The sequence below is a fragment of the Calidris pugnax genome, unplaced genomic scaffold, assembly GCF_001431845.1.
Source record: "Calidris pugnax isolate Ruff unplaced genomic scaffold, ASM143184v1 scaffold648, whole genome shotgun sequence".
NCBI classification, from domain to species: domain Eukaryota; kingdom Metazoa; phylum Chordata; class Aves; order Charadriiformes; family Scolopacidae; genus Calidris; species Calidris pugnax.
In genome coordinates this window covers 1-26,914 of record NW_015091335.1, presented here as the reverse complement: position 1 = coordinate 26,914, position 26,914 = coordinate 1, and the positions used below count along the sequence as shown (strand labels likewise).

The 26,914-nt window shown below is 42.0% G+C and overlaps 1 protein-coding gene and 2 gene segments (V, D, J or C); 1 reads left to right on the top strand and 2 right to left on the bottom strand.

Moving 5' to 3' along the window:
* Positions 1–326: 326 nt before the first annotated feature.
* On the bottom strand, positions 327–9,929 carry LOC106899250. The segment is given in 6 exon segments: positions 327–668; positions 1,655–1,761; positions 2,831–2,848; positions 3,237–3,578; positions 7,802–7,877; positions 9,921–9,929. Coding segments are annotated over 6 exon segments (579 nt in total).
* Positions 9,930–14,739: 4,810 nt separating this feature from the next.
* On the bottom strand, positions 14,740–15,247 carry LOC106899249. The segment is given in 2 exon segments: positions 14,740–15,068; positions 15,201–15,247. Coding segments are annotated over 2 exon segments (360 nt in total).
* Positions 15,248–25,000: 9,753 nt separating this feature from the next.
* Positions 25,001–26,612, top strand: LOC106899248 (cationic trypsin-3-like; the record flags this gene model as incomplete). The annotated part of the gene is made up of 3 exons (XM_014960992.1): positions 25,001–25,081; positions 25,530–25,698; positions 26,327–26,612. Coding segments are annotated over exons 1-3 (495 nt in total), but the record flags the coding sequence as incomplete, so codon positions are not given.
* Positions 26,613–26,914: the final 302 nt, after the last annotated feature.

Below are 26,914 nucleotides of genomic sequence, written 5' to 3'. Positions count from 1 at the left end.
ACACCCACATGCACACTGGGATCCATGGCTATATACGGTGGATCTCCCAGAAACTAGCCTTCTGCTTGCTAGCTGGCCCTGGATGCTCACTCTCCCAGTCCCTGGTACTGGAGCACGCAAGCCTCTGAAGCCTGCAGCCCCACTCCAGTTGCTGGTACACAGTATGGATGAGCCTCCTACTCTTCTCTTAAAATATAAGTTATTCCTGTAAGGATTGTCAGTGAATGCTCTTTAATGTGAGTTCTTTATGATACTACACATCACTGGAAGTTGTGTTGTAGGACGTTATTGCTACAAAAGACCAAAATAAAGAACAACAACTCATGTTTCTTGAATGGAAAATAAGCTAAAACTTTATTCCTAATTCAACAAGCTGGGTTCTCAGCCTCTGAGCATTAAGGTGTCTGTTTAAAACATATAATAGTATACGATTTGATATAACACAATATAATATGATATAGAAGTAGAGAAGAAAATCCAGCAGTGATTACAATAAAGTGGAAAGTACAAGATGGGGACAGAGAATCATTAAGAAATAATATTTAAAAGCTTTTTAGGCAGATGCATAGATCCTTTGCTGTGGGAAGGTAGAAAGTATACTTTGCTGTGTTCCTGCTGATGTGATGACGAGGACTCTTCATTTATTCTCTATACCACTTGCCACCAGCCTAATTGAAAACAAAACAGAACAAATAAATAAAATAAAAAAGGAACAAATAAAATAATCTAGGAAATAGTAGATCATATCTATCGGTGTCCCAACTGTTGTGTCTCCTAAGAGCATTAATAGAAATGACCATGTTGTATCTCCATGCTTTCTCCCCTTTTTCTACCAAGAAAGTGTCTTAACCTGTACAAATTATTTATTTACATACTGAATGAATATCTTTATACACAATTTTGTGTATTAGATGACTAATCTGATGGCCTTCTATAACAGAGTGACTGCATCAGTGGACAAGGGAACAGCTATAGATGTCATCTATGTCAGCTTCTGTAAGGCCTTTGATACAGGCCCCCAAAGCATTCTTGCTGCTGGATTGGAGAGATATTGATTTAATGGATGGACTGTTTCATGGATAAGTAATTGGCTAGATGACCATGCCCAAAGAGTTACAGTCAATGGTTGAATATCCAAGTGAAAACCAATAACAAGTGGTTTCCCTCAAGGGTACATACTGCGTTTGATAGCATTTAATACCTTCATCAGTATATCATTGATGGTGGGATTGAATGCACCCTCATCAAGTTTGTGGATGACACCAAGCTGAGTGGTGCAGATGTATCACCTCAGAAACCCTGCTTATTACTTTTACTGCAGGCATGAGTCCCTTTTCAAAGCTTACTGAAAAGTATGATATATCTGATATTTCCCTTCTTAAATTTCTGGAGAAGTTGTCATTAATTCTCATCTTTTTCCATGTGTTTAAAGAGTAATTTGAGAAAGAATTTCTCTGATAGATAGCATTGATTTTATTTGAGTTCTGGAAAAACAATAATAGTAAACTCATCACTTACGATGTTTCAAGCTAGCCAGTGCAAAGCCCAGCAAAACACATGTAGAACAACCCCACAGCTGAGAAAGATTTGGTCTGTATCCACTGATCCTTGTACTAGTGAGTAAACTCAATCTTCAAGTGGCACACTAGCCTACCTTGGCTGTCCACACCAGACTGCTCACCAAAACCGCGTAGAGCAAGGCTTTGCCACAGAGAATCAGGTAAGTGAGCTTCAGGGAGTTTCCATACCGCCGGTAGGACTCTGAAAAATCAAGCACCATTGGTATATTAAGTCATTATCGTCACAAGAGACTAGAGTTAATGTAGATTTAATCAAATATAAACCCTTGAAATCTTTAGCTAAGTGACACAGAGGAACTAGATCCAAATGTGTGGCTTGCTTGACACGAGGTAACAGGGAATGGCAAAGAACACTGTAATTCAAAGAACCAAAAGAGGCAGGAAGTCTAGAAAAGACAGAGATTGGCTTCATGCTAGAAAGTATGTCGTGTTTGGGAATGCTTAACCATTGTGCTGCCACATTTACTGAAAACTAGGCAGTTGATGTGAATCCCCCTTTAGGAGCTCAAGCTGAATCACAAGACATGGACATTTTTCACTCATTATTGTCATCGGCCTTGTGAGTGCTGCTGATGGATTAGTGAAGCTTTACACAGCCCAGAATAACATGGTGTCTAGAACTTTTATTCTTGCAGATTTTTCACTCTTAAGAAATTGCTGTAGTATTGAGACATCTTGGTTCAGACTTATGATTCCCACTTATGATTCCAGAAGCATTAAAGAAGTTGGTGAAAAACAAGAGTGTGTAAGTATGTATACATAGACAAAAGAAACATAGTTTTTAATATGGATATCCACACAGTTTGGAGGTGAATGTGACTTTTAATGAGAAATATTCTGAATTTCACATTCTGAATCTTGATATCGTAATCACTTGGTTATGTATGAATTTTTACTTTTAAAATGCTGAGCAAGTAGCTTCCCAACAGAAGGGAGTGTTAAGGACTGGAGGAGACGATAAAAATCAAAAATTACACTCTATAAGAAGGTTTCATGGTTTCTCCTGTTTTTTCCAAAGGGAATCATAAAGAAGAGCTAAAAATCCAAAACACAGCTACATATAGCACGCACATACAACTCTCCTGAAGTTTGTTGTTTTGGTGGTTTTTTTTTTTAATCTAACATACAAATCCCTTAGATGGGGAAGTACAAGTTATTCTTGTAGTAGAACTCTCACACACCTTGTATTTAGTATCTGTAAAATTAGAATTAAAATACATAGATATTTGCCAGTGAGAACACACACATACCTTCTGTGACTGCACAACCTGAAAGACAAAAAATAAACTGGTCACATTTCTCTTCAGTGCAAACAGAACACAAATTTTAGAAGTTTCAATTTACAATATACTGCCTGATTCATTTTCCTATAGTACATATTTTATTTGACTATACATTTTATGGTATAACAGAGATTTCTCAGTGAAAATCTGAAGATACCTTTGAAAAACTATAGATGTATAATGATAATGTAGATACAGAGGCCCAGGAATATGAAGAGACATATGCAAATGCCTACATATTTTCATACATATTTGTGCCATAACAGCACCCTGTATAGAAGTTGTATATAGATGTGTTTCACATCGTAACTCACACCCTTTTCACTTGTGATTTCTATTTTGTACAGCATGGTGATACGCATTTTTTACTCACCAGCATCGCCATAGATGAATTTCTGTGTCGAATCCAGTGTTCCATCCTTAAAAAAATTTGCAACACACTCAAAGCGGTTGAAAGGGTTAAACCATTCCTGGGCTGAGATCCTCAGTCGGCTGGTCAATGAGTAGTTTTTCCCATTCCCATTCCATGTGGAAAACTCATCTGTCCCCACCCCTTCTGTCCTCTTAGCGCCATTCACCTTCCAGAACAAATTCAAGTGGTCAGGGTAAAAACCAGAGGCCAGACACACCAGTGTGGCCTTGTTCTTCTGTTGGATCTCTTGCTTTGATGGGGAGAAGATGGCCACAGATGGAGGTATGATTTTATCATCCGTCCCTGAAAAAGAAAGCAATATGGCCCAGAGCCTCCTTGACTGTCTTCAGTCAGAAACCCCTCAAAATTGTACTGTATTTGTGCTGTGTGACTCCTGATATATATGGCCCTTTAACAGCTGTCTATTAGATGATTAATATCTGTTAGATAAGTAAACACCAGGAAACTTACAGCATTTGTCTTCACTTGTTACACACCAACATAAAAGGTCTGGCTACAGAAATGCATGAGTGAATTTCTGGTATTATCTCTGTCAGAAGAATAAGAAAGCTGAAAAGAAGCTGAGCAAACAGGTATGCAGAAAAGTACCCAGCACTGCTACCACACCTGTATTTGTAATATTGTACTAATAGATAAGAGTCTGTGTTAGAATGCACAAGCATATTCAACTGACTGCATTATACTAATGGATATGTAGTAAGACAGGACAGTTATTGCAGTGTTCAGTATTACACTGCCATGTGATACCCTACTTGGGCCCCCCCATCTAAGAGGTGACTTGAAAGGAGGGAGCTAATCTTTCTCACTGTCTGAAGCGAAGAACACTTTCAGTACGTGATTTGAATCTGCCTGAGACAATTTTTACTTTAGGTCTTACCTTGCCATCCTTTTTTTAAGACTATGAAATATCTCCTTGTGTTATTTATTATTTAGGTTATTCTGGTTATGAGAAACTCTCATCCTAGACTACATATCTTCCCAAAATGACACAAGATTCTATATAATCACAAAACAAAAATTATCCCTGTCTGAAAGTTTTTAATAGCTACATATCAGGCTAAAGACATGTCTGAAAGTTTTTAATAGCTACATATCAAGCTAAACAGACTTCTACAGTCAAAAGCATGTACAAAACAACAATGAGACGTTACTCAGAAGCTAGGCAGAGACCCTAAAAGCCACCTTCTTTTTTTTTTATCCCATATACTTTATTAGAGTGCCTTTTTACTTGTCTAGTATGATAAACCCACCAGGTCTGAGGGGTGCACATGGAAACAAAGACAGAGAGAGCTATACAACCAAAGATAAAACTTTTTCTTTTTTCTCGATGTGAAGGCACTATAAATTCTAGATGTTCTTCCTAATCATTCCATCCTTTCTGGAGTGGAGAAAATTAACATAATTAACAGAAACTTATATCTTGCATAGATCTTGACCCCTAAGTGCTTGCTTTCAACTGTTAGCCTTAATCATGATTGTCATTGCTTACTCTACGAAGATCCCTGGGGTTCTTTTGTGAAATGTTTGAGTTTTTTCAGACTTTAGAAGAAGTGACTAGATTGTAACAGAAATAACTCCCTAGAAGGTTTGGCACTGTTGTGCTTTCCTTCTAGTGGATATAAGGAGAGGTTGATCACTTTTACTGCTCCCTTCTAGTACTTGGCTTTATTAATTTTTTTCCTATCCTAAAAGTATCTCTGACATAAGTTCATTGGCTCAGACTAAATGTCTAACAAATAAAGACATAGAAACAGATAGGGAGGACACAAAAGAAGAATGAGAGAGACTTAACAGACTAAACCCCCCCAAAAGCAAAAAGGAAAGCAGGTGAAAAAGGCAGGCAGAAAGAATGAGAAAACTACTGGAAAGACAAAGAGAGGCAGAGAATGATCATGCTTGAAATGGAATAAGGAGACTGGTCCAAGCAAGAACAGAGACAATCACAAAAAAAACTGTTATCAGCAGCCCATTTTGTTCTGATCTTCCTCAGTGTTCACAGCAGACACTGGCACAATGCTTAATCATTTTCCACGCATAAACTCGTGCATTCCCTTGTCACACATTCTTCACCCACCCAAGAGAAAAAGTACCACAATTCTTCCATCCCCAACATTGTAAGGTCAGTTTCATGCTTTCTTGTTATCTTTCGCTCCTACTCTCATTTTAAAATCATCTGTGTATATGCTACCTATCATTAATGCAAAGGAATTTTTCAAGAGTCTTCCACATTGAACACCTGGATTAATCGCAGCTACTTACCTATAACTCTGAGCACAGTCCCAGCTCCAAAAGTAAGTTGTGTGTTAGAAAGCACAGCTGTACACAGTCAGACTACAACCCCCAGTGCCATTATGCTCTTCCTGCCAGCTATTTAGTTCCTTAAAATGGTACTGCTTCAAGGAGCAAAAAATACCTGTGTGTATTTCTACAGTTTACTATCATATATGGCATGGGCAGATGGAAAAGGTTATTTTGAGTTGTGGTTCCAAAATGCCTTTATATAGGTGATGTTAAATACTTTCCCAGGAGGGGAGAAGGCAGAGAAAGAATGGAGGGGAAGAGTGCACTGAGAGAAAAAGAATACAGTCCTTTTTGAGAATTAGAAGTCGTGAAATAGACTATTAGAGGAAGCTGGTGTCCCAAAGCAATTTTAAGCAGCCTGTCCACCATTTGTGGAGGAGAGCAAAGTACCAGCAAGACTAGTCTTTCCCTGCCTGATTTAGCAGACACAGGAATCCAGGCTCTACGTCTGAAATGTTGCTTTTGATTGTTACATAGATGAACCGCAAAAATTTGCAGACCAAAGAAGGATCTTTCATTCCCAACCTCTAGAATGTTTTCTTGGAGAACAGGAGGAAACCAAATTATTTTTCCTTTTCTCCCTTCATGAAGTTCCCAACAAGGAAAGACAAAGACAACAGACAAAAGAACCTCAAAATTCATGCTTGCAAATCCTACACTTCTATATCGGCACATCTCATTTTAATAAGCAACCAATAAAACATTAATCCCATCCTCACGGCCACATGAAAAATTATCACTATTATGCTGTTAACAAAGAATGCTTTTGTTCCCTAAACCAGTGTCACATATACCGTGGAGATCTGATGTCTGTCTTACCTATGACTGTGAGTTTTGTCCCACTGCCAAAGTCGAGTTTGTCATTATTCACATTGTTTTGGAGCTGCAGGAAAACCTCTCTCCTCTACTCTCAGTCCTCTGAGCCCAACATGTGGACTAACCCTCCTCTCATGTGGTACCAGCAAAAGAAGTAACACAAAGTACATTAATCTAAAGTCCCTTTAGAAGTCCCTTTCTGCTTCCCTGGAAGGAAGTCTCTGCTTTGATTCCCTCTGGTCTCTTAGCTGTGATTATTAAAGTTAGCTGGATAATTTTCTATAGTCAATGAGCGATCATCAGCTCGCACACTTCAGATTCACACTGGACTTCAAAAAATGTGCTGATCACTGAATTTTTCCTATGGACATTGAATTCTATCACTTGTAAGCATTTTACTCTGCAGAGGAACAGTGTGGTACAAAAACCTGAGGCATCAATTCTTCTGACTCCAGGAGCAATACAATGAGAAGATAGCTGTCATTTTTCAGAGTCTTAGAAGCAGCCTTGTTTTCCCTTGGATTTGGAGAGAGTTTCAGTCCAGAAGGGTAGCCCAGAGAGAACCATTCTCTGAGAGTTATTTTTATCTGAAATGAATCACATATTCTGTTTCTGTGCTTCTCAGTGGCCTTTTAGCATCTACTCTGAAATAGTAAGACTGTTGTCCTAACAGATCTTTTTATCGCCATTCTGATGAGTCTGTTTTGTGGAAAGAAACTTGCTGTGCTGTGGATAGTTGTTTCCTATATCAACAAGGAATTAAAGAACTGATGAGAGCTCTTAGTATTGCTTATGATAAAGTTGGGTTTTTATTTGCGGCTTCTGTTTTGTCAACTAAAAATGCTAGTACACTTATTTGTCTTTCCCATTTATCTGAGACAACATATGCTTTAGTTTACCCTGAAAAGATCCAAAGCAATTTAAGTTTGTAGAGGGTTGATTTTGTTTTCTAGACCTGTTGAAAGGGTAACTCTAACTCAGTCCTTTCCAGACAGCCTTTCATTGACTTGTCCTTAATCACCTGTAGCCCCAGTTGAACTAGCATTATGGAGAACAGCTCTACTTTTGGGGAATAGTGATTTTCACAGATGTCAATTTATTAAGACAATATACTTACGTGCGTATTTTTTAACCCATTCCTCATCCTAATTCTTTCTACGGAAAGCTTTTTATTCACGGAAAATGCATTCATTCAGTACTCCAAAGTGAAATGTGTGTCCCTACTTAGAGTACTAAACTTAGTCTATTCTCCAAAGTACAGTGGGTTACTAGCACATCAGGAAAGCACCAGTTTAATAATGAAAGGTAGAATAAGGTTAAAGTGAAGTTCTCTAAAGAAAAGACCTAGGATTTGAAGCAATTTAAGAGAGAAAACAAAAATTTCTTACCGATTACTGTAAGTTTTGTACCATCGCCGAAAATCAAGTTATTGGTAGTCACAGTGACAAAGCATTGTATCGTAAGCTAAGAAAATGGATACACTACAATTGACTTAAGGAAAAAGAAGCTTAAGCAATTTTTATTGTATCTGGAATCCCAAAGATCCCTCAATCTCTGTCTGAAGGGCTTTGGCAGAAAATCAGCTTGAAACCCCATTGTATAATCTGTAGCATTTATAGAAACATTTCCCAGAGTTTTTTGATACTTATTTTCACTGCCTACATTTCACCTCGAGTTTTTTTACAACCTCTCTCTAGCCTCTATGCTATCTCATTCATATTACCTGCTATTTTCATTTTGCAGCTATAGAAACCCTGCAGATGTACCCAAAGTGATAGAGGCTATCATTGTCTAGAAATACAATTCTTCTACAACTACAGCTTCCTTACTGTCAGTCTTGTACTCTAAGCATTGTGAAGCCTTCCTTTCAAGGAAGCCTAGCCTAGGTAACTTGTGGAGTTAATAATAAAATAATACTTGCTTTGTCGTTGTCACAGTCACATGCATTTTCATACAGGTGGTTCGCATTTGTGGCACTGTACTAAAAGAAATCCATTTGTTTTCCCTTCAATGGCAGGCCATCCATCTGGAATAGTCTTTCAGGATCCCATTCAGTTTTCTGATAGGTTAAAAGTAATCCACACACAGAGAGTCCAGAAGAATCAGTTGGCTGGTCTGAGACAAACCCTTGGTATCCATTAGGAAGAACTGCAGTGAGACTGTGTTGAGAGGGATTAGAGAAAACATTTGTGCTCACAGCCGTGAGTCAGTCAATGGACACTGGAGGCTTATTAAGAGAGAAAACCCCACCATGATTACACAGTGCATCTGAGAGATACCTGCTACATGTCAGAATTGTTTTTCTAACCCTTTTATCACACAAGAACCATTTAGTGGTCTATTGCAAACATTATCACATCAGAAAAAAAACCAAACCCAATTCTCTGCTTCATGTACTCTGATAGGTTTCAGGTGCATATTCAGTCAACCTGGTTTGCTGAAAATCATTTCAGTGTCTCAGAATCTCCTGGCATGTTTTCCAGAGAGAGCAGGCTCAGTTCTCAGATCATGAAAATATGTTCTAGCATACTAGGTCTGTCAAGAAAAAACAAGACAGAATGTGCCTGCTGTGCTGCAGGATTCTCTGTAGCTGCCTTAACACACACTCCCACAGGGGTTATGTACATATGGGTTTTTGTAAAGGCCTCCTGGGAAATGTATCATTGTGTGCTACCTGTCCCCACAATGATAGAACCTCATACAAAAACAATCCCACCCATGGCTCAGCCCTCCCATTTTGTCACCCAGTCATGAAAGATTTCCATGGGAACCACAGACCACATCCTTCCTCTGCCATTGCTGTTTCTGTGTGATAGTCCAATTAGCGTAAGCATTATCCCTTAATTTCTAATGCCGACATTTTTCTCCTATAGACAAAAAAGTAATATATATTTTTTCTTTTATTAGCTGGTTTCAAACACAGCTATTTTTCACTTGGTAACTTCGTGCCAGTGTTCGTGCTGCTTTCCTTCCCACAGTTTTTTCTTCTGTCGCAGGATGATAAACAGACATCAAGCCCACAGTAACTGGCTTGCATTGAGTGGTTTGCTTACTACAGACTGGTGTTTCTGTTTGTAGCCTGGCCTGATTGTGAATATCCTCTTTGGTCTGCGCTGCTCTTCTTAACAGTTGCTCCGCAAGGGAGGGAAGTAGGATGCTGAGCTCTTAAGTTTGTGCTCCTCTCACTGCCCTGTTACAGGCAGCAGAAGTATAAGCTCCTCCCAGGTGCCTGTGACCCTGATTATGAAAATGCTTCATCTAGGAGTAAGAGTATACCTTCATTTTGAAGACTCTCTGAAAGGAGTGGGGACCGGCAGTGACAAGTAACAGGATACTTCTGTCTGAGACACAAAACTGTGTTTTCTTCCCCCATAGGTTTGTCCAGGTATGATGCAACTCTCAAGAGGGAAAAATCTGTGCCAGTGAGATGGCGTGTACCAGCAGAGACTGAGGCAACACGGGAAAAGACAGGGGCATGAACAAACCAGTTTAGGTTTGGTTACATACGCAGGCCATCCTGGCTTTGTCTTCTCACATAAAAAGTCAGCATATAGTCAGCAACATGACCAAGTGCCTGCAGTAAACATGTTGCTCATATTGCTCTTTAATATTGCTCTTTCACTTCAGTTTGTCTTGCTGTAAAAAATAGGCTGTAAGTACAGGATACAAGGTAATTCTACTAGGAAAATCAGAAATTATTTTCTCTCCTTCTCAGATATCAAAGAAGAACCCATAATTTCTGATACACCCTGTTCAGCTGGGAATACCTGTTAGTGTCCCAGGGAAGAGGATGAGAAACATAGGATAAGCTGAAATATTAAAGACCAAGATACAGGACTACTGAAGGTAGGATATCAGAGAGGTGATCTCAGGTGACCCTACAGTATCCTCTCTTCTACAACAGCAAAACCGTGTGCTTAAGTCACTAGTTATGGGGATGACTTCAGGCACTTGTCTTTGTTTAGATTGAATTCTTTTTAAAAATACATTTTAGGATTTTATTTGCCTGGCTATGCCTAAATAGTAACACTAATAGTGAGACATTAATTGCTTGCCTGGGTCTTAGACTGCCTCTGATCTCAGCACTGTTTTTTCAGGGTCTAAAACCATTCTACTGAAATTCACTGAAGAGTATCCTGTCTCCTCCAGTCTACAGATCCATTAGTGCCCTTACTGTTGCTAACAGACTGTTTCGCATACAGTGTCTTTAATTTAAAAACAAGCAAAACTTCTGTATTAATTTTGAAGGAGTGTTTCTGTGCAGTGCTAACATCTTCTCAGGGCATGCTCATAAAGCAATTTCCAAGACATGCCAGCAGAGACCAGTCTTGTCCCACTTGAATGTTCATCTGTAACCTGTCAAAACAAAAAGCCTTGTAGGCCATGAGTTCACATGAGTGAGAGGAAGAGAAGAGAGGAAAGACAGTTCCTTGATTTTTATTTCCATGTCTCTCCTAGGAACTTGCATGAGCCAAGCTGTGTAAAACTTCAGACAAAAAGGAAAGGTGAGAATATGCAAGCAAGAGACATTTAGTGCCGTATTTTCTAACAATGGTATCATTTTAGTGGGGGAAGTTTACAGGAAATAGCAACTGTATCACTTACATCAGTCATGGATTATTCTTCGGAGGTTACAGAAGAAGCAGCTACAAAGAAGCAGACAGAACTACAGAGATACCCTGAGCTTTACAGATTTGTTTGAGGGACACTAGGAAGTTCTTTTCATAAACATTCAGTAATTTTGACCACAAACCCCTAAAATTAAGCAAAAACCCCTTTTCAGGGCATGTCTGTTTACTGAAAAGATAAGATGGTGGAAGGAGAGAATGCATAAAATCACACCCTGTGGAGGGTTGACTGGCAGGCTCCCAGGTGCCCACCAAACCCCTCTATCACTCTCCCTCCTCAGCAAGATGGGGGATGAGAGGGGAGAAAATAAGATGAAAAAGAACTCATGAGTCAAGATAAAGGCAGTTTAATAAAGAAAAAGCAAAGGCAGCATGCAGAAGCAAAGGAAAACAAGAAGATTTATTTTCTACTTCCCATCAGCAGGTCATGTTCAGCCACTTCCTGGGAAATACACATAGCAGTTGCTCCAGCAGCCAAATGCCTTAATAATGAGTGTCCCCTCTCCTCCTCCTTTCTCTTAGCGTTTCATTGCTAAACACAACATCATAAGTTATGGACTATCCCTTTGGTTGCTGGGTCAGCTGTTCTGGCTATGTCCCCTCCCAGCCTCTCGCCGAGCCTAAGTGGCCTTTGGAGAAGCATGAATGGTGGAGGGAATGGGTTTGGAGACACAGCCTTGATGCCGTGGGAGCACTGCTCAGCAGTAGCCAAAACACTGACATGTTATCAACACCTTTCTAGCTATAAATACAAAGCATAGCACTATGAGGGCTTCTATGGGGAAAGTTAACTCCATCCCAGCCACACCAAATACACATCCTTATGCAGAGAGTGATGTTATACCATCCTACATATTTATATTTCCTTTATTTCATTCCCTTTATTTTCCTTCTCTTCCAGCTGGTGTCTAATCAAGATTCTTGTTAGAGGCCTTTGATTTGCACCCAAGTTGTGCCACTAAAGAACAATATTGTTTCCCAAATGTTTATCTTCTGCTCCCAACCCTGTATTGAATTATTAACACAAGGTTGCCTGTCCTGTTATTTCTGTTCTGAGTCAGTTCGTGTTTCATAGGAAACCTGAGAAACAGCAGCTGTGGTGGGAAACATCTCTGTTTAATGTCTTCGTTAATGATCTGGATGATGGGGCAGAGTATACCCTCAGCAAATTTGCCGACAACACCAAAGTGCGAGGAGTGGCTGGGTACACTACAGAGTCGTGCTGCCATCCAGGGGGACCTTGGCAGGCTGGGGAAATGGGCCAACAATAACCTCATGAAGCTCAACAAGAGGAAGTGCAAAGTCCTGCACCGGGGGAGGAATAATCCCATGAACCAATATGTGCTGGGAACAACCCAGCTGGAAAGCAGCTTGTCAGAAAAGGAGCTGGGGCTCCTGGAGGACAGCAGGTTGCACATGAGCCAGCAATGTGCTCTTGTTGCAAAGGCGACAAATAATCAGGGGCTACATTAGGCAGACTATTGCCAGCAGGTTGAAGGATGTGATCCTTCCTCTTTATTCAGCACTGTTAAAGCCACAGCTGGAGTACTGCGTCCAGTTCTGTGCTCTTCACTACATGAGAGGCATGGACATAGTGGAGAGTGTTCAACAAAGGGCCACAAAGATGGGAGAGGGACTAGAGCATCTTGCGTAGGAGGAGAGGCTGAGACAGCTGGGACTGTTTGGCCTAGAGAGAGAAAGCTCAGGAGAGCTCTGGTTAATGTATATAAGTACATGAAAGGAGGGTGCAGAGAGGATGGAGATAGGCTCTTTTTAGAGGTGTCCAGTGCCAGGCCCAGAGGTAATGTGCACAAGCTCAAATGCAGGAGATTCCTTCTGAACACAAAGGAACACATTTTTACAGTGAGGGTTACTAAGCTCTGGAGCAGATTGCATAGGGAGATTGTGGAGTCTCCATGCTTAGATATTCAAAAGCTGTCTAGACACAGTCCTCGGCCACTGGTCCTAGGTGGCCCCACTTGAACCCGGGCTTTGGACAAGATGATTTTCAGAGGCTTCTTCCAACCATTCTGTGATTCTATATTTCTGTAAAACCCTCACAGTAGTTGCAGGATGACCACACCACATGGTATAGCATCATTATCTATATAGATATGTGACTTTACACATCCTTTTCTTCCTTTGTCTTACCTTTTGAGCAGCCAGCATAACTTCTAGAGAGCAGGTAGGCTATTATTCATTACAAATATACAGCTGTTTACACAGATGTGCCTGAGATGTCATTGCTGAGCATCTAAAACAAGTACCTTCGACTATGGTTTCTGTATCCACAGCTCCCCTGCCACTTTCTATAGCAGGAGACGAAGGAGAATAAATATGAGGACAGGGATGGTGACAAGGAGGACAGTAGCTATTTCATGAGGAACTTCTTAGAATAGCTGCTTTTTGTGCAGTGCCACTTCATGCTGGCAAAAGAAGTACTGCATAGGAGAGCTGGATTAGGGAACTGTGACTGCAGAACTTCAAGATGGCAATGACCACTAGAGATCTCTATGATTTTCTACTATCACCTGGAAATTGCACAGCTGTGACCAGCCAATAATTAAGCTCATTAATCTGCTGAATGTTGAAAGATGCTGATAAATTGTGCTGTTTTTTTCACAGGGCCTTAAAATTGCATTTGCCACTATAAGCTAAAAATGCTCAAGAGTTGAGAAATAGAAAGGGATGCTTCTTCTGTTATGTTCCCAGAGCTGATAAAGTTGGTTTTCAGTGTTTATGCAAGAGATCTGAGCTAGGACTCTAACATGAGGATTTTCAGAAACTGGTAATTTATTGAAAGAGAATAAAAAATAATGTTAAAACATCACCCGAAGGTCTCTCCCAAAGTTACCACCATGGTGTTTATATCCCTTAATGTTAATCAAAAGCTCATCTCTGCAAGCAATGAAGACAGAGGCACAACAGGAGGCAATTTCTGCCATCAACTGTCTCTCACAAGGGGAGCACCAGGTGACAGCAGCTTTTTGTGGTTTCCTTTCTCTGCCCATGAGGTTTTGCCGTGAAGATATGCCTTGTTCCTTCTCAGAACTGTGTGCATTTCTGTGGCAAGGAAAAGAAGGATCCTGCAATTAAGTGGAGTGTGGAGCAGGTGAATAAAAGTGCTGCAGGGCATACTGCCACTTGTAAAGCTGCCAAGGGGCTGTCCCCTCCACAATGGAAGGCATGCATGTTTCCTCCCACCTGTACTGGTGCCATCTTCCCGTGTCCACAATCAGAGGCTGGGCTCTCCTCCCACACCGATCAGTCTCTCATTGAGCACCTCTGTCTTTGGGTGGATCATCAGTACGTGGAAGAACCTTGAATTCTCCTTCAGCTTTGTACTCTTTTCTTGGTGCTGTGGTGCGGTCCGTGGGGAGCTAGGGGCCCAAAACATGGTTGTGTTTCTGTAGCACTAATCTTAAGAAGTATCTGCTGCCTTTCACTAACCACATCAGCAGTGCCCCAATTCTGAATGGTCTATGGGTTTGTACTTCTGAAGGCTTTTTGTCTTTGAATCCTGATGTTGCTGCATTGCTTTGTCTGTCCCTCTTCCTTCCAAAAAGTCCTGGCTCTATTGCCCTACTTCTTCCTTGTCTTTCTTCTGCTCTTCCTCTGCCCCTTTCAAATATGTCTTGCTCACATTTTTCAGAGACTCCGTCTCTCACTCAGGCAAGGTGGGGATTTTATCTTAGTGCTCAATCCTCTCCCTCTACTGTGTGATCGCTCGCAGCACAGATATATGTGGCTGCATCATTGTATGTCACATTCTTGATCGTCATCACAGAGTAATCATTACTGTCTCTGGTAATGTAAAACTTGGCCTCGCTGTAACCTTCTTCATAAGAGTTCTTCATCCATGAAGCAATACTGGCTACTAACTTCAGTCCATGTCTTGGAGGATGCTGGTACCAGTACATATAGGCAAGTGTGGTATAATTCTGGTAGCAGGAGATGTCAACAGTCTCTCCAGCTCTCTTAAGGGTTATTTTTGGCCACTGCATGATGAGGCTTCCAACCCCATCACCTGCATGAGTGAGAGAGAAGAAGAGAAAGTGAGAAGAAATACAGATGATAGCCAAAAAGGGTCCTTTACCTCACAACAGCCTTGTATGGCCTGGATAAGAGCCATGCTGCAGATGGATCTGTTGTCTCTCACCAAGTAAAAGAGCAAGCAAAACAGTCAGCATGGCCCGTCAGCTGTCCCAGAACACTGTGTTACTGATCATTGTGAGTTAAGAGAGAAGAGGCTGGAGAGACTGATGCCCCTCCCCTTGTTTTGATTTTTCCGTCAAGCTTGGGCAGAGAAGAGAGAAGGGACAGTCAAACCTTGATACCCTCTTTGGTGAACCATTAAAAGCAAAACAAAGTACTCATGTGGCTGTAAGTTTTACTTTAGGCTTTCCACAGGACAGGCAGTGTTCATAGCTCCTGACAAAAAAAGTGGGATTGCTTGCAGACCAGTATGTTGCTGGCTGGATGTTTTACTGTCTGTGCATGTCTGGGTATAGGATCTGTCAGCCATGAACCCGGAAATCTTGATCTCAAAAATTATTTTTTTACTTATTTACACATGTGGATATAGCTTGGGCTGCCTTTCCAGAAGGCTTTATTCCAGTAAATGTAAGCATATATTTTTTCATTCTGGAGAGGTGCTCTAAATACCTGAAAGACGATACCTCACAACTCAGAACTTACATCGGATGGAAGCAAAGATAATAGACCAAGATAGCAGAGGCACAAAACCCATTTTGAATCACTTTTTGATTTCTTCAGTTTTCCAGTTAGGGAAGTATATTCCCTGCAAGTGAATCTTCCTGGGAGTTCTAATTCAGTTCCTAGTTACAAAAGGCAAGGCATCTCTGCCAGCCGTTTTTTCTGAAAGCAAAAACTGTGATTGGACATTAGCTTCATGAACAGTCTGTTTTTTCTAGTGTGCCAAGTACTTCCTAGTTAGCCTTGACTTAAATTATACCACTCTATTATTTTCTGAATATTTAAGATTCAAAAAAACTTATATTATTGTAGCTGATTCTTTTCTTGCTAGTTCTGAAATGTACATATTTAGTTTCAATGATCTTCTTCAGTAATCCTGATTGCATCTTCCAAACAGTAATTTTGTTTATATTCCCCTCTCCCATATTTGCCTGAAGGTCTGGAGAAATTCAGATTTTCCCTTGACCTTAAATATTTGTTGAAGTGCCATGTTCTGTCTGTGATCCTGGTGATACTGTAATTTCTCTGGGCCTAAGGCCCTGAGTTCCTAGGGTCATACCAGGATTGGAAGTGTGTGTGAATCTCAAAAAATTTGGTAATGAAAGTTCCTTGTCTCACTTTTTTAATCCTACTTTTTTAAGAAGTTAACAGAAATTACCTGAGAAGATACAGCTTCTTCCCAGATGGGAAAGAAAATATATTCTATATGATGTATAAAATTTTTTCATGATCTCCAGTGTTGTGGACAATTGGCATAGAAGAAGTAGGGTTTTGACCATCGCTCCCATTCAGCCCCTGTCAGTTCTTGCCACTGCAGGTTTTCTCAGGAGGAATTATGCCTTACCTGTGCTCCAGCAAGGTTGAGCCCTCTGCTGGATGAAGTACAGTTTCAGTGACTTGTCAAGGAATTGTAGACAGTGCAGAACATTTTTTTTTAAATTACCTTCTGTATCTTTTACATTTTTCTTTGAATTTTTATCCTGCTTTTAAAGTCAATACAGCAGTTAGCAAATGGGTTTAACCAAATTTAATATGCCTTTATATTCTTTTATGGTTTTCACACAGATTATCCTTGGATGCATATTTTTAGCATTTACTTCCCACAACCTGTTCTTTTTAATCTTTCATGGAAGTTTTGTCTTGATTTTGCTTGTTCTCCATCTGAATCTATTGACATTTTGCCTTTTCACCTTATTGCTAGGATGGAACACCTTGAGACACTTCCATAGGCTGTGTTGAGACAGTTCCATGGGACACTGCTGCTTTGAGGAATGTCTTGTGAATGGAGACACTGCAGATTTTTTAGTTTAATTATTGTCTTTCATGCTGGACATGTTAGAAACTTTTTTGACCTCAAGTTCTGGAGGAAGAAACTATTTCAGAGACTTGATGGGAAGTAAAACAGACTACGGAGACTGTGGGAATTAATTCTAAGATTACGCTGTGTAAGAACTCTAAGACAAGGAGAATTAATTTCAGTGCAGCTGGGCTGCACATTCTTCTCTAGTCACACGTGTTAGAATTTATTACTCATTCCAGGATGAAGATTTTTATTCAGAGTAACTTTTCTGTCTCAGGAAACAAAAAATGATTGTACACTCTTCGAAGGAAGGAAGTATCTGAAAGATGTAACTCAGGCCCTCTAGTGTGTCTCTTGGGAGTTGCCTAACATGTTGCTGCCTTCTGAAGAGTAGCTAGATTGACAACCCTTCTGCTTTTCAGTTAAAACATCTAATTCTTTCGGTCTATTTTCTTTTTAGATTAAAGAAGAAACAAGGGAAAACAAAGAAGTACCAAAATAAAGGCAGGTATGGTCAAGCTTCCTGAATCAGACCCTGAACTACTGGATTTGGGGAAGAACAGACATAGGAAAATAGAGGAATAAAGTTATAGAAGGGGCCAGTCACAGGTAAACAGGCTGCTGATCAGTATGCTTGCCTGTCTATGCCTTGTGCCTCCTTAGCTCAGTGTATGTCTCATTAAATTCCATTTCTAAGTAATTCCCTGAGGGAGGGACTGTCTGTTCTGTGTGCATGTGTTTTGCATATGGAGGTCCAAGTGCTAGTCAGGTAAGAGTGGCCGTGTGTTAGTCATGCCAGCAGCTGGGGCCAAGGAGGGTATGTGAGTGTGGGGTGCTCACTTGTGAGCGTGAAGGCAGACTTCACTGGCAAGTAAGTGAAGTGATCTGGGTTCCAGGTGCATGTCTGTGTTTCTAACAGCAAGACCAGGGGGAGGTGGCAACCAGAGGGAGCTGTTGTGGTTTTGGCCAGATTGGCCTAAACCAGAATGACAGATGGTCCTTGCCCTACCCCACCCACCACCCTACCCCTCCTCCGAAAGAGGAGAGGAAGAGATAAGGAGATTCATAAGTTTAGAATGAACTAAACTAATATTAAACAATTTTTTTAAAAGGAAATATTGAAATAGATACAATGTATACGAAATGTTATCAAGCTCCCAAGACGACGTCACTGGCAGGCACTGGGGAAGTCCCACACTAAACTCAGTGATGGATGGGAACTAAATTCCAGCGGTGGACTCAGGAACACATGGATTGGAATCAAAGGCAGATGAACAGACAGGGTCCTCTTCAGACATCAGCCATTGAAGAAAGAGAGCTGACCCTTTGATCCCACAGCTTTTATACTGAGCATGGGGCTGATGGGATGGAATACCCCTGTTGGTCAGGTTTGAGTCATCTGTCCTGTCCACTCCTCTACCCAGGTGGGATCACACTATGCTTTTTTCCATTTCCGACCCTCCAACGGGGCAAATAATGAAATTAACTGACCTTGATTGTTATAGCAACAAGTATAAGCAAGAGCATCTCTGAATAATATTCCTTGGCATGAAGTACAAACATTGGTCTTATCACTCCGAAAATGAGCAGTTTTCTCCACAATATGCTGTTAATTTCAGAGAGTTGAAGGAGTCCTAACTAATATGTAAAATTACTGAACAGAAAGTTGGTTCTGTCAAACCAGGACAGGAGCAGAAGGGTCTCAAACACCTATTGCAGTGAGGGTGGGGTGCATTTGTGTGTGCGTAACAGCAATTGGAGTGAGGCTGCAGGACTTGGGTGCTGTGGTGATTGGGATCCAGGGGCACCTACTGGGCAAACTCGGTGTCTAAACAGCTATGGAAAGGATGCACATTGTACATATATATACATATATTTCCCACTATTGAACCCTCATCCATTTCAACCAGAGAGGGACACAAGATGAGACCATTGGTGCTGTTTCTGATCATTTTTGTGGCCCTCATCTGGATTCACTCCAACAGGTCCATGTCTTTCCTGTGCTGAAGGCTCCAGAGCTGGACACAGTACTCCAGGTGGGGTCTCACCAGAGAGGAACAGAGGGACAGAATCACCTCCCTTGAGCGGCTGGCCATGCTTCTTTTGATGCAGCCCAGGATACAGTTGGCTTTCTGCGTGATGAATGCATATTGTCAGCTCATGTCCAGCTTTTTACTCACCAGTATCCCCAAGTCCTTCTTGGCAGGACTACTCTCAATCCTTTCATCCCCCAGCCTGCATTTGCTCTGACCCAGGTGTGGGACCCTGCACTTGGCCTTGCTGAACCTCATGAGGTTCACACAGGCCCACTTGTCAAGCCTGCCCAGGTACCTCTGGATGTTATCCCAACCCTCAGACACGTCAACTGCACCGCTCAGCTTGGTGTCATCTGCAAACTTGGTGAGGGTGCACTCAGTCCCACTGTCTATCTCACTGGTGAAGATATTGAACAGTACTGGTCCCACTACAGACACCAAATGTCACTGATCTCCATCTGGGCATTGAGCCGCTAACCACTCGCTCTGGATGTGAACATCCACCCTTATCCACCGAAGAGTCTGCCAATCAAATCTGTAACTCTCCAATTTAGATAGAAGGATGTTGTGGGGGACTGTGTCAAAGTCCTTGCAGAAGTCCGGATAGACAGACAATTCCTAGAGAAATCCTTCCTCCTCAGGCTTGTCGTCTCAGATCCCTTGCCCAGTCAGACCCGTGCTGCTCCTTTCACACCTCTCATTCCCAACCAGTCCCTTTCTGATCCAGCCACTTCTGGTTGTCTGGTGCAAGTTCCCCTTCCTCATCCCTTCTATTTCACTGTGACAGCCTCATTGGCTCCTCACTAAACTCCTTCCCCAGCCTTTTCGGACCACCTAACTTTCCACCTCACCACCTTTACACTTTTTCCAGTCCCTCTTTGACCTCCTTTTTCTTTCCCAAAGTCTCCATACTGTATTGCAACAGCAAAGAGGAAGTTTCTTGGTTTGGAGATGTTAAAATTGCCCAGTAGTGGCCCAGTTTACACAGGTTTGGGGTGCACAGACCCTTCAGGGAAAGTTTTTCTGACTGTTCTCTACAGATGATATGCTGATGAGGTGGATTAAATAAATAGTTTAAAATCTGACCTCCCCCATTTGCTATGTCCTTGCAGTGCCCTTCCTTTCCTTTCTGGTCCAGCCATTTCCTGAAGATTCCTGGGATACAGTCTGTTTCCCACCTCAAAGGCTGAGGCTGTATATCCACTTCTGGCTGCATGTAGGACCACTGTTCTCAAGAATTTCCTTCTCTTCCTTTCTTAACCAATCTTCCATGCTTTACATTGCTATGGTCACAGACTTTTTCTCCACCTGCTTGCTATTATTTTCCTTTCCTTAGCAGCAGTCTCTGTTACCTGTTACTCAGAACAGGAGCTTTCAGTCACTGGAGAACTTTAGGGAAATTGGCCGCTGGAATACCAGTAAAAATTAGGTTTCATCTTAGGACTCAGCACTGTCAGTGAACACCAAGACCTGTAGACCTATATGTGAGAGCCATCCAGCAAAGGAGGGCAACCTGCATGAACAAATCTGAAGGGCACTGTTGATTGAGGCACACTGGAAGACAGTTTGGGGAACTTGCAGGCAGAACCTGGAAATGCTGCAAAACAGGTGTGAAATGTGCATGGATCTCATGAACCTGGCAGTAGAGCAGGAGAGACGTCATCAGGTATATGCAACATGCATTTGTAGAACAAGTCTTATGAGTAGCAGCTGAGAGAGCTGGGATTCCTTAGCCTTGAGAAAAGGAGGCTGAGGGGAGACCTTATCACTCTCTACAACTACCTGAAAGAAGGTTGTAGAAACGGCCTCAAGTTGTGCCAGAAGAGGTTTAGATTGGATGTTAGGAAAAAATTCTGCAATGAAAGGGTTATCGAGTATTGAAACAGACTGCCCAGGGAAGTGGTGGAATCACCATCCCTGGAGGTATTTAAAAGATGAGTAGGCGTAGTGCTTAGTTACATGGTTTAGTGATGACATTTGTCAGTGTTAGGTTGATGGTTGGACTCAATGATCTGAAAGATCTCTTCCAACCTAGACAATTCTATGATTCTGTGATACTTACAGCAACTGCTCATTGTGTTTCCTCATCTTGACAAAGGCATTTGGAAATCATATTTAGGATCGTGAATGATTAATGCGGCACTCCTGACCAGTCCACCGTCTTCCTTCACACCAGTGTTGTAGTCTCCCAGCCTCACTTGCATATGGCTGCAAAATTACCAGCAGAGAAGAGCAGCAGTCAACCATGGTTAGAACAATTTTGTACCACAGGACAGACACTTGGAAGAGAATAAGGGAGTGTTTCCCTAATCAAAGATATTTGTGTCACAGAGCTCTAGGAGCTCTATGATTTCATGAAAGACAGAATCTGGAGATCCTTGCTAGTTGGGCATCCTGTCCAGTGGATCCCCAGCTGGAAACTGTGGCAAAGGTGCGAGTATAGATGGATCACTTCAGATACCTAGAGCAATGGTGAGGGAAGGAAGTTTACGCTTCCTATTGCAGCGGAGCATGATCCTTGATCTGTGCTCTCTCTGCAGAGGTATGACCTAAATTCAGGACAAGAAAGATCCATGGAGAAAGTCTGGAAGAATCAAAAAGAACATTATAGTAATGTTAATCCATATGGACATACAAATGTGCAGAGAAAGGCATGTTAGGATGCACAGAAAAGGATGCCAAGAGTGCAGGAATATTAGAAAGATCATGTAATGCAGTGAGACAGAAGATAGTATTTCTCCTTTGGTTTCAGATACACCATACACTGCCACCTTGGATTCCCTTCTTTTTGCTAGGTGCCATATTCCAAATCTGGTGGCCTTGCAAGATTTGGCTAGAATCCAGATGCACAACACAATCCATACTTATGATTTCTAGCAGTGAGCACCCAACAGGACTCACTGGTTGCTGATGAGTTAACTGCCACAGAAGTGATACCCAGCGTACAAGGACACTGGTAGGAAACTGAATACTCTGGGCAACTGTAGCCTCCCACAATCTTGTCATTGTCAGCATCCCCAGGAAAAGCAACTGAGAGAAAGAGGATTGAGTTTCACAGCATCAGGTCTGAATCCATTTTCTTAAAGTGTAACAGCAGCCAATGAGCTACAGAGGAATTAGCTAGACCCAAATGAGCGTGAAACTTCGGAAGTCTTCACAGCAGCTCTTGAATATCCTCCTGAATTCTATCTGTGCTGGTCTGAAACAGGAGACTTTGTCCTTACCACCCTGAGAATGAAATGTGTGCAGCCTTCACACTGGCACCTTCACTTCCATGGCACCTTTGAAACAGGATGCAACAGCTGTGTCATGGTGGAAAGCACAGGGTGCACATATGTGTAGGCTAAGAAATGGAAAACTGGCAAATTCAGTTCAGAATGTCAGCAGAATTTTAATTTGCTGGGAGGAAGCCAGGTGCGAGCAAGAGTGGAAGGAAACAATGATAGTGAAGAAATCAGAGAGAACATGAGAGGCTTTTCAGAGCTGGAGGCTGATGTTATAGCAGAATAGAAGGTATTTGTTGAAACCACTAGAAGAGTGCTTTCCAAACATTTCTGATAGTGCACACCTACCAGTAAAATATTTTTGAGCATGCACCCCCAATGTACGTATATTCAGTAATTGATGACTATATATATACAATATTGAAGTTCTAATGTTTCCATCCCACACCCCAGTGCATCATCTTGTGCTCTCCCATGGGCACATGCACCCCACTTTGAAGACCGCTGCACTGGAAAATCATAAACCAGGAGCCTGCCTCAGATCATCGATTGAAGATGCAAAGAGCAGAAATGTAAAACCCTTCCGCAAACACTCTCCTCAACTCCAGCAACTGGGGACTTAATGTTCGTAGGTCAGATGCGATGTCTTTCAACCAGGTCCTCCCAGGTAAAGAGAGAGACCTGGGAAGAGAGAATCAGTGGTTCCTCCACCACCAAGCTCTGTGAGATGTACAAGGACTAGCCTCAGAACTCCTCCACTTCATGCTCCTGGGAAGCTCTAGCTCTGTCAGCACATGGTCTCACCACCTTTCCCTTTCCCAGGACCTTGCATCAGCCTGGCCAAATGTATTTACTTTACCTGAGTCCAGTGATGATAAAGCTGACTGACATACTTGAACTAGGAACATGGGTTTCTGAAAAAACAAGCTACCATTGCTTGGCCATTGATAGTATCTAACACGGCTGCTTTCCACTCACCAATTCTCCTCCTTCCCTTGCCCCTGGAGCTCCCAGCATTCTGCTGCAACATCTTTGCATTAAATGAGAGACCTGTTTGTACCTGGAGATGTATCCCTGGCATGTATTTTCTGAAAGACCCTGAAAAAAACCTTGCAATGTGTCTGTGGAATGTTCAGCAGCGTTGAGCAGAAGAGGGTATTTACATTTCAGGTAGGGATTTGTCATCTTAAAGAAAGGAAGGAGAAACAGGAGGAGGGGTTCTAATTTCAACCTGTTCCTCCTTCACAGAGTTCTCACTGAAAGGCCTGGAGGACTATTTGGAAGCATTGTCTGCTGCATGACCCCTGAGTTGTGCATCACAAACACCCCTTTTGCCTTCATCTGAGATCAGTTTGCTCCATGAGCTGCCCTGCTGGCACACAGCCCCGAGCTCTGGGATTCACAGGAGCCTCTAGATGTTTTGGACAGATAAGTTATAAATCCACAGGGAGATCAAATCATACACTTTTGTAGATTAGGAATTCCTCTTGCTCTGCTTAGTTATGATGGGATTAGATAGGTTTGGTAAATTTTGCCATGCAGAGTCCTAGTGAGCCTCTTTCCCCTTTCCACAGGAAGCTTCTAATCCGTAGTTGTTTCTCAGGACGAACCATGTGTGTATGAAAACTGTGCACTGATATCAGTTTCAAGCCCAGGACAAGTCAGGCAGCTCCTTGGAGGAGTCCCTTGGCCTTGGGCTTCTCCTGTAACATGAAGGAAAACTTCCATCTGGACAGTGCCACTCCGTGTACCAGTCTTCCAGCACTCTCCAAAAATTGATCAAGAAATGGAGGAGAAAGATGATTCCAATTGAGTCTCTTATGCTATGTCATCATTTCAAAGCACATGACTTCTGTTTCCAGTCACTTAGGGGTACCCCATGTCTTTCAGGGGCCAGCATGATGATGTCAGTAGCTGATTGGAAAACAATCATTCGCCAAATGCATTAAGCTTTAGCAAATTCAGCATCATGAGAGAAATGATCCATAAACATCAACAATTTACTGACATTCTTCTGTGGTAAAAATGTGTATCTATAGAACATTCCAAAGCTAAATAAAAAAAATGTGGTTTGGTACTTAGTCCAATATTATCATATGGATTAGGTGAGAGAAATGCTTTCAAAGAGATGTGGTGAGAATTCACACATTTTAACTATTTAACTTAGCCGGGGGAGCAGGAACAAAATGGTTTTGTCATTCTCATTGAAATTACTTTTAAATAATTTTGTTTGGGAAAACACTGTGTTCTATATGATAAAAACACACACGCAGACATTACTTAGGAAAATGAATTTGCTAAAACAAAATTAACAAACAACACTGAGAGCATTTGGGTTTCTTTTGCTTTGTTTTGTTTTGTTTCAAAATCAAGGTATAGTATCTTACTGTTGAGGGTTGCTCTCAACAGGTGCTGCACATATGAATGAGACAAACAAACAACTTCACATCTTCCAAAGCCAAAATGTATTTTTAAATTGAAGGCTACCCTCTGACGTCATTTAAAATAGCTCTCTATCTTAGAAAAGTTTTATGATTAACTGATACGGTTTTTATGCTTTCTACCAGTGCCTGTTAATGACCACATTTGGACCTTCCAATTTTCCACTGTGTACTTTTTGCCTGGAGAAAACCTTGGACTAGAGATAAGGCCCTTTCAGAAAAGGTATTTCTAGCAGCTCCCACTGACACTCTGCCACTCTGGTCCTGAGGCTGAGGCAAGATCATGAAACTCATACTGTTTCTCGCCTTTGTCGGAGTGGCTGGTGAGTACGGATTTTAATTCTGTTTTTGTAATTTCTAAGGAAGCGCATTCTCTGAGAAAATTTCCAGGGTAGTCTATTGTGGAAAGGGAAGTCTGCGTTCACCTTGCAACACTTTTAAGGCAGAGCACTGCCACTTCTTCTGGCTAGGTCTGCTCATAATTGCTTGTGTCACAAAATGGGGAATGAATGCCCTCAAAGGAATTCTTGAGCCAGGAATACTGAAATGAGTCCACAAAAATAGGGACTATCAAGTATAAAAGTAACACACCTCTGGACCAGGAAGTCCTAAAGCTGCTGTAAAGTTTTGGACTATGAGCGAGTCCTTGCCCACCACTGATATTGCGAGTTTTTAGAGAAGTCGAGCCTCCAAGGGAGATGCTTCAGTCAGTCACAGGGGCACGGGATGCCTTATGCCAGATGTTGACATATGCCACTTCTTGTCTCCCAGTTGCCCTCCCCCTCAACGCTGATGGTGATGATGACAAGATCGTGGGAGGCTACACCTGTGCAGAGCACTCTGTCCCCTACCAGGTGTCCCTGAACGCCGGGTACCACTTCTGTGGAGGTTCCCTCATCAACAGCCAGTGGGTCGTGTCGGCTGCTCACTGCTACAAGTCGTGAGTGCAAACTGTTATATTCTTCCCTAACCTACTTCTTGCTTCCAGTTCACTTCTAGCAGGAATTCTGAGCTGTGAGATCCAACTCTGTGAGTGACTTTGTTCTGAGAGGGGACAGCCAAGGAATGGGTGGCTCGTTCAGGAAGCTGGGCTGAGGCATCATGAGGGCTTTTTTTAACTTTGGCAAACATTGGTCTGAATGCAGAGCATTTTCTCAAATGACAATGCCATAATCTAGCAATGAGTTACAGGCTGTGATTTCTTATACATAGCATTAAAATAAAATTACTACAGTTTATTGACTGGAGAACAGGAAGGGAAGTGAGGTCAGGGTGACAGCAGTTTACCTCTTTCCAGAAGGTTTGTATAAAGCACGGTTATGAATTCAACTTATCCCAGCTCAGCCAAAGAAACCTGCAGAAATTCACCACCTGCACTGGGAGTGGGTAGGATCTCAGGGTCATACCCTGAGACCAGGATCCCCAGCACTTATTGCAGGACCATAAAGAGAACCTTCATGAAAACAGCTCCTGTGATAGCGATGTGGAAGCGAGTGCAGAGGGTGACGGGGAGGTTCTCCAGACCCTGTCAGTGTCAGTAAAGTGTATGCATTCCTTCTTTTTTCCAGGCGCATCCAAGTGCAGCTCGGGAAACACAACCTGGAACTCACAGAATCGACTCAGCAGTTTATTAACTCGGCTAAAGTCATCCGCCACTCTGGCTACAGCGCCTACACACTGGACAATGACATTATGCTCATCAAGCTTTCCACACCAGCTCAGCTCAACAGGGCTGTCCAAACCATTCCTCTGCCTACCAGCTGTGTGACCACAGGCACCATGTGCCTCATCTCTGGCTGGGGCAACACCCTCAGCAGCGGCAGTGAGTATCTGTGGGGATGGATGTACAGCATGGTGAGGGCCAGGAGACACCCTGAGACCTCCCTTAACTCCAAACAGTAGAGGGTAAAGCACAGACAGGTGCTGTGGGACAGGCCTTTTGCACTCATCAGTCTCTGTAGGACAGTAACCATTGAACTGCCCAAAAGGAAATCTCTATAAGGTCCTTCCTCTTGTTCTGTGGGACAAACATGGACTCACTTAAGTCAGCCATGTGCTGTTCACCAGCATCTTCATGCCATCATAAATGTTATGGCCTTGCACTATCAGCTGTGCAGCACCAAGCATGAGCAATTTCACTCATGGCCATAGAGTTG